General features: G+C 37.7%; 1 protein-coding gene across 5 annotated transcripts in view; it reads right to left on the bottom strand.

Annotated features, from left to right (window-relative positions):
* The window catches only part of LOC134672469 (histone-lysine N-methyltransferase MECOM-like), a 134,391-nt gene that overhangs the window by 31,119 nt on the left and 91,157 nt on the right, over nucleotides 1-12,115 (bottom strand). For 4 of the 5 annotated variants that reach the window (XM_063530403.1, XM_063530400.1, XM_063530405.1 and 1 more), the window contains one exon: nucleotides 11,352-11,785. In XM_063530403.1, coding sequence (XP_063386473.1) covers nucleotides 11,352-11,785 — 434 coding nt within the window. The remainder of the gene's footprint in view (nucleotides 1-11,351; nucleotides 11,786-12,115) is intronic. The other variant, XM_063530401.1, reaches the window with a different exon arrangement.

Genomic DNA, 12,115 nt, shown 5'->3' on the forward strand with positions numbered 1-12,115 from the left:
TCAAGGACGTGTCACTCATCAGCAACTTCAACAATATTTAAAGCAAAATAATGGCTATATGGGGCATTATCCATGAAAAGGGACCTTATTGTCGATGGCGCTTACGCCGCACATCGTCGCACGGCATTGTACTTATATCGGAGCATCGTTAATAATGGCGTAAGCGCCATCGACAATAAGGTCCCTTTTCATAGATAACGTCACATATAGTAAACTGCTTTAAATTGACTACCTACATCAATTTTAATAAAATAAATATCCTTTTTCTGAAAAACTATAGCAAAAAAATCTATATATTCGTTTTGGATCATTCGTTTGAGAGCGAAAACAAGTAGTTCAAAAGTACTAATATGAAGTTGACCTAATTTACCGAATGCATGGTATATATATTCAATTTGTACGTAAGTAACCTAACTACCGGCGCGATTCGGGAAATGAATTAGAGATTAACTAGAAACGATATAGTAAAGATATGTGACGTCCCACGGGTGAAGGTACCGCTATCATTAACGCCGCTCCAATATTATTGCGGCGCTATGCGACGTAAGCGCCGGCCGCCATAAGGTACCTTTTTCTGTGGAACGTCACAAATCTTCACTATTTCATATCTAGTGAATATCTAATTCATTTCCCAAATCGCGGCGCCAGCCTCCACAAGGTACCTTTTGCAGTGGAACGTCACATATCTTTACTATTTCATATCTAGTGAGTCTCTAATTCATTTCCCGAATCGAGCCGTCCGTATTTATATAAACACGCGCTACATGCACTTACTCTTGTAATGTTCATTCTATTTACTCGGCAACCGTTGCATTAAACCCATAAATTATCGTCAACTACATACCGCAGATGGAGTATACAAAGAGCTGCAGAATATTTATAAAAGCGGCGTAATTTAAACGAACCGGGGGCAGATCCCGCGCTCTGCGCCGCGGATCGCAATTTCCCGGAAAACTCGGAAAAGCTACAAATGTTCCTGAGTCGTTCGCGCCAGAAAATTACATTTCATAAATTTTAGTGACGCTCACGTTCTTGTGTTATCGATAAAATGTGTTTTTATGTCACAACTATAGTGCGACATAAAATAGTAGAAAATAAATAAAATGGAACTAAAAAATTTCCATACTAAATTGTTGCCATGTTAAGGCATCTTACTTCAAAAATGTGACACTTAAATCGACAGTGGCACCCTCATTTATTTTCTACTATTCTATGTCGCACCGTAGGTTAGAATTTGTTATTCATTGTACAATCGTTACGCAAGTAGATACAAGTATATAGCTGTTTTGTCCAAACACGATTTTAGCAAATAGTTTTTAAATTACTATCGTTTAAAAGCGGGGAGATAAAAATGACATTTCTTTATGTGTTTGTTATTTTTTACAGTAGGTACAGTCGCCATCAGATATATCGGACCGGCCAAGGTGGTCACAAATATCTGAACATGCCTCTATTGTCAAAGCGTGTTCAGATATTGTGAACACCTCATTACTATATTTTTTAGTAACATCTGGATTATAAAACCGTGTACTTGTAAATAGGTGTATAATTAAATTATATAATTACTCGTATTTAGGCAATAATTTACCTACTAAATGTTACGTTCACTTTAAACACACAAACATCTACAAACGCCTTTCAGCCTCCCTAGCTGGATCTAAAAGCTTAGATTTGCTTTTTCCTTATTTCCATCGACACATCCCCATCCCTAGCCAGAACTGAAGAGCTTCGCGGTTGCGGGCACGCATGGCTGCGCGAATCACACGACTCGTTTCACAAGATAACAATTTGTGTGCGGGCTTATATACCGCACCTGCACGCTTGCGCCGAATTAGGTACCTTTATGTAAATTTATACCTATATTAAACGCTTTGATTTTATCAAAAAGAATAGATAGTATAGAGCTCTCCTGTCATAGTAAATGTTGTAGTCACTGTAAATTTACTGCCATCTATCGACACATGACTATAACTCAAAATATACACGTATAAAATTATCAAAAAATGAATGGTAATATAAAATTAATATCAAATTATCATATATATGGATAAATGATTTTATTATTTTTATATCATTTTGACCCATGTTCATTCACTGATATCTTTATATGAAACGGTGTCCTCACGCCATCTAGCCGAGTATAAGCTAAAGGTGTGTGCGCCATCTATCCGAGAATGACTTTTTCTTGATTTCCGAGGCACGTTTTTTTCTTAGACTTTACTCATCTTATACGAAGTTATATATGTTTTTGATTTTATAACTATCGAAGTCATGTACTTATATGTATATTTTGAGAACTTCATCTGAGCAGCTATTTCTATGGTACTTTGTACAACAAAGATACGTTGAAACCCGTATATTTGTATATATAGTCCTCCTCGCCGTGTCCGACGATGGCGACTCCTCCAAATGTTTTAGTTAGGACGATGGAACGCTCTTAAGTCAGATCAGATACCCGTAATCCAAAACCAGACCTAACAAATCACTTAACCCAATCGCTTCCGTCGGTGAAAGCCCGTCGGGAAAACACGAAAAAGGCTTCTGTTCCGTTTTTTCCGTATCACCTCGGCCGTGTCTTGGACGGACGTTTCCGCCGCGTGTCTTCGGTATCAGCCCGGGGAAACATTGCTTCCGGAACTGTCAGCTCAGGCCCGGTCAAGATTTTATATCGCCTGTTTACCTTCGGCTCTTTGATCCATTTGTCTTTGTTTACTGACGTGTTGAGGGGAGATTATGAACTTGTTGAGCGATAGATTAACAAGTGAGGCCAGGGTTTAAAAAGTCTCCTACTTTATTTAACGTTAGCTCACTAATAATCTTTTATAATGGATTATCTAACAGGCAGAGTAAGACACAATATTTTTATCAAATCTGCCAAAAAACAAATGTTAAAACCAACTACATTTTTAATTGTTATTGGTGTGCCATCTTAGTAGTACCATTGCCGTTAAGGTGTTACATTCGGCTTGCAGTCATGACCACGGTTGAAAAAATCCAAAATTATTATCATCTTTTGAAAATTTTATGCAGTTAATTTACAGGCAACAGCAGTTACGTTAACGTTAATAATAGTATGCATCTTGCGCGAAGCAGTAGGTATGTAACTGTGTAATTATTTACCTACTTCAATCAACTCTCATTAGCCATACTCAATCGTCCCCCCTCTTAACAACATTTACTTAATTACTTCGCTACTAGTCAGGCCAATTAGATTCGTAGTATCACTATGTATTAACATGGCGATAAGTTTCTTATCTAACTTTGTCATTTAAACGCAGCCAGTCACAAAACTCATAGGACAGGTTTTGTGACACGTCAATTAATTCAGATTACTGAACTTTAAAATCGCCAAACACCTTAAAACCCGCCGCCTTTAATGTATTCCCCATAAATTATCCACACCCGTATAGGATTTCACTGTTCATCATTGTCACTGCGTCCTGAACAAATTATCGAAAAATTATGACTCCGTTCTCTGGTCACGTTTTAACCATTAAACGGAGACAAAACGATCTAATTCCTGACGAAGCGAAATATCCACGAAGCGGTGCTATCATTGCGCAAAAAATGCGACCAACCACATTATTAGTACAATTTATAAAATCAAGTTCGCTCAACAGTAAACCTTAATGTGTGTTACATAAAAGAGACTTTCTTTTTGTTGGGTGCACTGTTACATTTGTGGAAGGTGCACAATCAGTGGGTGTCAGAATGCGATGTCCCATTGATCTAGTATTAAGGCGCCCTATTGATTGCGACAAAACATCACTCGATTGTCCGACCAGCGATGAATAATGCTCGGCTACCATTTGTGCGTTGGTTGTTTTGTTGCCTATTTTACACTAATTGGTAGCTCTGGAGGTCCAAATATATATACTACTAACATATTTGATACCTAGTGAAATGAAAATTAATCATTTCATCAACAAATATTCACGTTTATCACTAATCACACAATTATAACTGGGATTACTAACCACCTGCTTTCTAGCCAGGCAGTTCTCTTCACTACCGACAAGACTAAAGCCGTCGTCAATTATACTTGTTGCTTAAATTCCACATCCACCATGATTTTATTGCGTCACAACCCCGATGTATCCGCAATCATAGCAGGAGAGTCATCGCTCACATCTGGCTGCGTTAAAATGGATTAACCAGAAGATTACACGCGAAAAAAACGCATAGTAGCGACTCTACAAAGACACCGCACAACCGTGACAATTGGCGGGATTACTGCTCCGAGTGATTGGTATCATGCGAACGGCGCGGTGTCGAATTTAGAGCATTCGTATGTTTTGGTTCGTGGGAGAATCTACAAAATACTGGCAGGTAACAGAGAGACACAGCTCAAAGTTTTCTAGTAGTGGGGTGAAAGAGAGGGTTAGGTTTTTTTTTTATTTGCATCAAACAAGCCTACACATATATACAATTAGGTATCCACTATACAGGTGTTACATTTTTGTTTTTGTACGATCCTTGTTTTGCCATGACTGGCGTGCAAATATTGTTTTTACTAAATTGACTAATTAGTCATAATTATGTACAATATACAATAAAGCGAAACTTATAGACTACGATTTTAATTTATAATTTCATGCTATATAATTATTTTATTTTATACAATAGCAGCTCTTAGAGCTGATGCGTGTATATCGAAGCACTTGTATTTTATTTTGCACTTTTTAAAGTTCTTAAATGTGTATCCAGTTTATTTTTGAAAGTGTTGACCGACGGTGACCTAACAACAGTTTCTAGTAGAGTCTGGTAGTCTGATGGTTATGTTTATAGTTTTTAATTCAGTATTCAGGCGGATTTTTACATTTTTCTGAAATTAAAATAGTAAATACTTGGTAACTTACATAATTTGTTGCTATAAAGTAATTTTATCTAACCAAACCTTCGAGGAAGCGGACTTGTTTTCATGTTTCGTGTTAAGAGTTTTAAAATAATAACAATTGTTAAAGTTAGCTTGGCATGGACGCATCAACATCGCCTCTGCCGCTGCCGAGTGTAAACAACGCTTAACCTAACCCAATAACTGACGTTAGGTACACGTATCGCATTGCTTTCGAAGTATTTCGTTATTTTGTCTACACGGATGCTGGCGATGGTGTGCGACCGACTAGTATACTTAGACCCTCACACGTTAGAAAGCTCAAGAAAATCGTTCCACCTTCTTTAGTTTCGGTGAGGTAGAGGGGTCTACTTATAGTGGTGGGATCGTAACATTGTGGTAGGAACGTGCCGTGGCTTCGAGTCCACGAGCTATTATTGTTCTGGCCAGCTCGGATGAAATATTGCCCCACTGTGCATGCCGCACTGTTTTTGCGAACGAATTTGTTGGGAAAAATATTAGCGGAAATAAGTAGCCGCGAAGAGTCGTGAACAAACTTTGCAATGAGACGTTCGTGTTCGTTGCCCGCAATGTTGCCTTTGCGACTTGCATGTAGATATAGAACTGTAATAACTTAAGAAATGTGGCGACAAACTTTTCTGACCACCGTGTTTTATTACAAAGTTATAATCACGATGTTCTTTAACAATAATTAAGTATCTCTAAGAACAAACAATCCTCCTGAGTCTCCCTGTGACCACGAACGTAACGTCACGTTCGAAACGTCAAGCCATAAATAAACGTAAGTTTTACGCGATTAAGTCCCGTGTCAGTTATTATAAAAGTACAAACAATCCTCATTTAATGCATTCTTGATTGTAAAACAAGGTGCAAGATAAATGGCATAATATCAAGAATAAACTACTAAAATGATTTAGCAAGTAATTTCCGAATGCACCCTAAATATTGAGCATATTTCTCAAACAGGCGTATCGAGGGGAGACCGGGGCAGAGTGACAATGACGCGGCAGCGAAGATAAATTTCTATCACGCTCGCAGATTAGCTGCTATTGTGTAAGAGTGTAAGATTAACTGATAAGTGTCTACTTGTTAATAATAAGAGAAATGTTTACGAATGCCACTTACTTGCCGAGGGTGAGGCTCCCCTTTGTAATAATATTGAAGATGTTTTTTAATTAATCAAATTTGTTATGATTTGTGGGAGTGAAGTTATCATTTAGATTTTGCCGTTTGACGACAAAATTAAAGTAGGCCAGGGTCATAAAATATTGTAAAGGTCAATAATATATTAATAATAATTAATAATATTTCAGTGAACGGTCTAATAGCGAAGAGTCTCGACCAACATCTTGAGAGACTCTCGCTAAGTGGTTGGATCAAGGGACAAATGCAGAAGGCGGTGATCATGGACACGGCGCGGATAGTCCACCGGTTCCTCTCTCTGCGACCCTGACCACCGGTAGCTTGGGCCTTGCCCCGCTGCAGGTGGCACCCTAGGTTAGGTTTTTTATAATGTGTTTATGTGTATTTTTTATTGTTATGTAAGTGTTTTTATATTTTACTTTTATATTCATATTATAAATTATGAATATAAAAGTAAGACAACTTAAGAAGAAGACTTAAGACAAAAAATAAATAAATAAACAATTAGTATAAAATATTGAAAACACGTTGTGTACAGCTTTGCAGTAACATATAAATTGGTGTAATATCAAAGCAGCTTGTTTATCCGATCCGGTATCGGTTGGACCAGGTGTCAATGTGACAACTCCTGTCAGATATCGGTGCCGCGTGTATGAACTTTACGTGTAGTGTGGAGGACAAATAAACTGTACTACAAGAGGAAATGAGTACAACTGTTTTTTTGTTAATAGATATACCAAGAAGTATGTAAGAAGTAGGTACCTACTAATATTCTAGACGTGCCAAGAAGTAAGAAGTAGGTACTTATATTTTGTGTCCAGAGGAACGATTTGTATGAAATGTTGTTTAAGACCTTTAAGTGCGAGTGTGTTTGTCTTAGACTTGGTCAAAGGCGCCTAGCCTGCAAAAGATCATAGGTACCTATACTCGAGAAATAGGGACGGGTACCGCCGAGAGCGAGTGTCCTAGAGCCCTCTGCCACTGGAGGTAGAGCTTAGTAAGTTTTTCCTTAGTAAGTATATGAAAATTATTTTCCGTTTATAAATTTATATACAGTAGTCTAACTACTTAAAAACTACAAATAGGATTTTTTTTAGAGCATAATTTAATTTGTTCCCTAGTTGAATTAAAGTTTTAGTATGGGCTTTGGGGCTATTCGCACACGAATACCGGGAGAGCTAAATTAACCCTCCATTCCTCCACATCTCTTTCTGTCATATAATCAAATCTACGATTTTCTTTCTACGAAGGTTTAAAAGCCTTATTCCAACTGTATACAAATAGCACATGTCGAAACGGAAAAACGTATTTGCACATTAATTTGTCCGCCAGTGCTCACAGCTACGACAATGCGTCCCATCTGTGCGAGTAAGCGGAGATCATACCGAATTGTATAAACATTATCAACGGTGGCAATAAATATAATAACAATAATATTTTTTATTGTTACGCACAATGGCCGGGGTTTGTCAGCCGCCCGCCGTAATGAAGATGTAATGGGGCCGCGGACTAATCCTTCCATGAAGGGGTGACCAGGCCTGAAAGGATGTCACGCGAATATGACAGATATTTTGACAGTAATGCAACGGATTCGATACTGGCGATGGCGTGAGCTTTAAATTAGCTCTTTTGATTTTTAAGCCGCTATTATGTTCTGCGAAAATTTGAATCGAAAGATCCGAAATACCATTAAAATAGAACGCCACAAAAAAATTTTACTTGCAGAATTTGTAAACGTGAAAAATGTAAGCACTAATTTCATTATAAATATACAAACGGGTTAATTAATGTTTCATATTCACAGTAATAAAATACACTCAACTTTTTAGAACAAATATAGTTTGTTTGTTAAAATAAAATAGGAACGCTGTAAATTGAATAATCACAAATCGGTGCGCGCATACTCAATGTCCCGTCGAACAAACATTACAAACAAATTATTCGGGCCCAACGCTTCGCGGCGAAAAATCAACAAAACCGCATAAAACATGCACATCCAATTCCCCTTTGTCAGTTCCGAGCCGACCTAAACTATGCCAAATACATTTTGTTTAATTCAAAAGGTAAAAATTTGAATATTATTCATCATAATTAGGAAGAACCAATGATATAGATTCACTCTCATTCTAATTATTTGCACGGAGAGTCTAATATAGCTTGATCTATATTTATGATTTAGTGGGACTTGCACGTCAATTTCGCATCAATTTTGACAGTTGTCCCCAGTGAAAATAATTATATATCGATCCATTAATTCATTACTTGATTGACGGATTTGGAGTCGCATTGTTGCAAACGAGTTTGCCTCATCCCATATTCATCACCGATATGAGCGAGTTGTTTTCTTTTCTCTTTTGACTTCTGAATAAATACGATCTGCTAAAATTAATATTTCAACGATTTTTTAACAAATTCATTGGGCATTACAGAAAAGGAGCAAACGGTATCTATGCAACGTCGTTTTAAGACCTGTGAGAAAAAGATTCGCGTGAATCTTGAGTGATAATTGAATGCGGAGAAGTTTTAATAACAAACGAGACTGCGCACAAAAAGAGATGCATTTCAAGAGATTTCGTGACAACTATTTGAAAAAACTCGCCAATCAAGTTTTCATTTTAAAGTATGAATACGCTGACATCTTTCTTTGTCAATTTTGCCGTTATTTCGACTGTTTTCGTTAAAAAAGCGGAGATTTCTAAAAAAATTGTTGACGGGGGTCACGCCTAAACCAAAATTAGGGTTTATTCGTACGCAACCTTTTATTGCACTTTGACACGGGATGTTCTCAGAACACCCGGAGAAATTTTTTTATTATTTGAAGATTTTATTGAGATATCGGAATTTGGGAAACGGTGGTTAGATAATGTTACCATGTGTCTGATTGAACAATACACGCACCCCTTTAAGTTTACTTAGACATGTGAATTTATTGAATTTCGGTAATCCTTTTAAATGTACCCATATAGGTTTATCGCGGAGAAGGGTGATTCCGATCAGTGCTAATAAAGTAATAATAAATCTACTTGCTGATTATAAAGGATACCTTCAGAGGATTTCTAAGAATAGGTACCGACCAGGTATGTTACTGGTTTCTATAATTGTAATCAAGCTTTTAATGAAGGCAATACCAAAAAATAAACAACGCATGTCATTATTATCTCTACCAAAACTGTGGGCAATACTCAACTGCTGTAAATGGAATAAGTATTAAGATTTTTTTATCAAACCCTAATACATAGATAAATAAAATTTAGCAAATTAGTTGTGATTAGATTTAACGTGATTTCCAAAGATTTACATTTACTTGAAATACAAATTACAGGATAAATTACAACCTAAATCCGTTTATGTCCCTAACACCGCTTGGGTACGAAGTGAGCAAGTCACATCAAAGGGCCCTTATGCAGCGACTCGGAAGCGCCGCGGTCAGCGTTTGCGTGTAATGATGCCGCAATTGGCACTCTTACCCCGCGTCACGTACGAGATCAAACTGCCGTGAACGTGGAGAACCGTGTAAGAAATGTCCATTGAGCAAAACTTCAGACGTCGATTTGGTTACCAAAGCTCCTCTGATAATGATAATGCTAAATTGCGAGAAAATAGTAAAACTTGATGTCTATAAAAATATTTACCTATATATCTAATCCAATATCTACCTATTTGGGAGAAACTAGTCAACTCTTAGTAAAAAATAGTAAAGTACTTCACGGCTCTTAAGATAAAGCAACTATCCTAATTTTAGAATCCAGTTTAAATGCAGGCATAAAAATATTTTAGTTCCTTATTCATAACTAAATAGAATAGCTAAATATGATAATTTCACCACACAACTACTGTTTAATCTGATATTGGCTACCACAAAAGGGAAACTATCAAAACAAGAATAAATCCTTGGATCTTAAGCACCGGAACTAAACGTCTGCAGCACAATAGAGGTTTGGCCGTAACCTGAGCGCGGGCGCACCGTATCTATTCACAAAACACTTATTACTCGAATTGCGCATCCTTATTATACCTGACCCTGAGTTCCGCAACAATCGTGAGTAATCGGAGGTCAGCCTTAAAATGGTTCGACTATAGCACAGTGGATGATAAGTTACGAATAAAGGGCAGCTATCTGTCTCGCATTTCTGACATTCGATGCGCGCATCGCGTCCGAAACGTCCGGTGTATTCACAATTTGATTGCGAGTTGGTTGATTTCACTTGGAAGGCACAAAAGCTCTTTGAATGACCAATTCGTCTGATATTTGTCTTTAGCAAATCAGTTTGTGGTAGTTTCGTATGTGCAGATTTATAAATAATCTTGAGACAAAAATCGCAAAACAATGCTGAGGCTAATAATCTACCCGTATTTGAACCGCATTTTAGCGACATTTGATGTGAATTTAACTAAAACCGCGAACACGCATGCGGGACCTGCCGAGTGCCGAGTCGATTTACATATATCTAACAAAAAAAAAACATTAAAAACCGTAAGAAATAATCAGCTCGGCACTCGGTGAGCTCCAGATGTCTGGTCGCGGCTTTAAATACAGATTGTACTATAAGTTCGTTGTCCTAAGAAATTTATGTTTAAAATACTAAGTCAAAACTAACGTGAACAAGCAGATTGTTGCAAAAGCGCAAAAATTGTTCGTAATTCAATACTTTCATAAGTTCATTGAGACACAGTTGAATTGATTTCCGTTTCCTCGCAGATACGCGCCACGCCCAGTGCGAATCCAAAGTGCACTCGCACGAGTTCTTGGTACAATATTAAATTACAATACAACTGCTTAAGACTAAACTAATAAGATCTATTTTCGAATGACCAAATTTATTTTGTTCATGGTATTGATTCTCATAGATAACAACCTCATTGTCCATCGGATTCGATTCTTCTTTAACAAGTGTGTGGTAGCTCAATAGTTGAAATCTCAATAAAGACTTAAGCAAAATAAGTTAAGTTCATATACCTATGGTACATGTCCCCTACCAGGCGGCAGTTGATAAGTGTGAGTAAAACGTCAACAACCTCATAACTTCATACTCATCGGTACCCATAAACCATCAAGAAACAAGAGCTTGTTTTCAAAATATGACACCTAAAAACAGTATAAAAAAGACACCAAAAAACTGAACTACTTCAAACATCAATAAAATCGACATTTTATTGCATCCGTGCTCAACGTTTCGGTAACGCTGCAGTTTGTACGCGTAATTTATGAACGAACCGCTCGTTTTTTGACACTTAAATTTCACACTCGACGCGTACAGAAACAAGTGGCCTATCGTCACTGAGGACGATATATTATACTTAATGAGATGCCCTAGGCCCTAGCATACCTTGTCATCACAGTAATGAAACTTACCTCCCATGCATATCTTGTATCCAGAGGTTCTGATTCCGTCGTCCACTTGCCAATGAAAGGTCCGTACTTCGTCCCGCTTGGAATATTAACTCTAGCAAATACTCCGCCATTCTTTATCACCAGTTCTATCGGTAAATTCAACTCATTGTCCACACTATCATAATTTTTCGCACCTTTCTCCTTTTCTCTCGAGTATTTGGAGTCGTACCTCGGTAGTTCCAAATTACCCGGTAGATATCCACGTCCAAATTCTGAGAAGTTTGGTGATAGATAGGTGTCTGATAAGCGACAGTCGAGCGTGCTATAATAGTCTTTAAGATCTACGCCGGGAGGCATAGTTTCCTGTTTGATATGAACTAAGGTGGGCGGAGATTCGGATGTCGCAGAGTCAGTCGGACTCGGCGGTGGGCTGCCCGATTCCTGGCTGTCGCCTGCTGTGGACAAAACAAACGACATTTTATTACAACGCGTTATCTATTGCCAACAACCAGAACCTATTATGTAGCCGACACAATGACGTGAGTCCTCTTAATGAAGCGCATAAAATGCTCGTAACAGTCATAACACTCTGCATTCAAGAGATTCTTAGGCTTATGCAAAGTATTTTGGCCAATTTGTTTGCGTAACACATTACCACTTTAATGGTAACATTCCATTTCTAACCGCTGCTGCAATACTGTTCATTTTACTATGGAAATTGACAATGACAGCGACGCGTTCAGTACCGGTAGTGCAACTGCGATTAGAAATGGAATGTTACCATC

This window comes from Cydia fagiglandana, chromosome 17 (genome assembly GCF_963556715.1).
Source record: "Cydia fagiglandana chromosome 17, ilCydFagi1.1, whole genome shotgun sequence".
Classification (NCBI taxonomy): domain Eukaryota; kingdom Metazoa; phylum Arthropoda; class Insecta; order Lepidoptera; family Tortricidae; genus Cydia; species Cydia fagiglandana.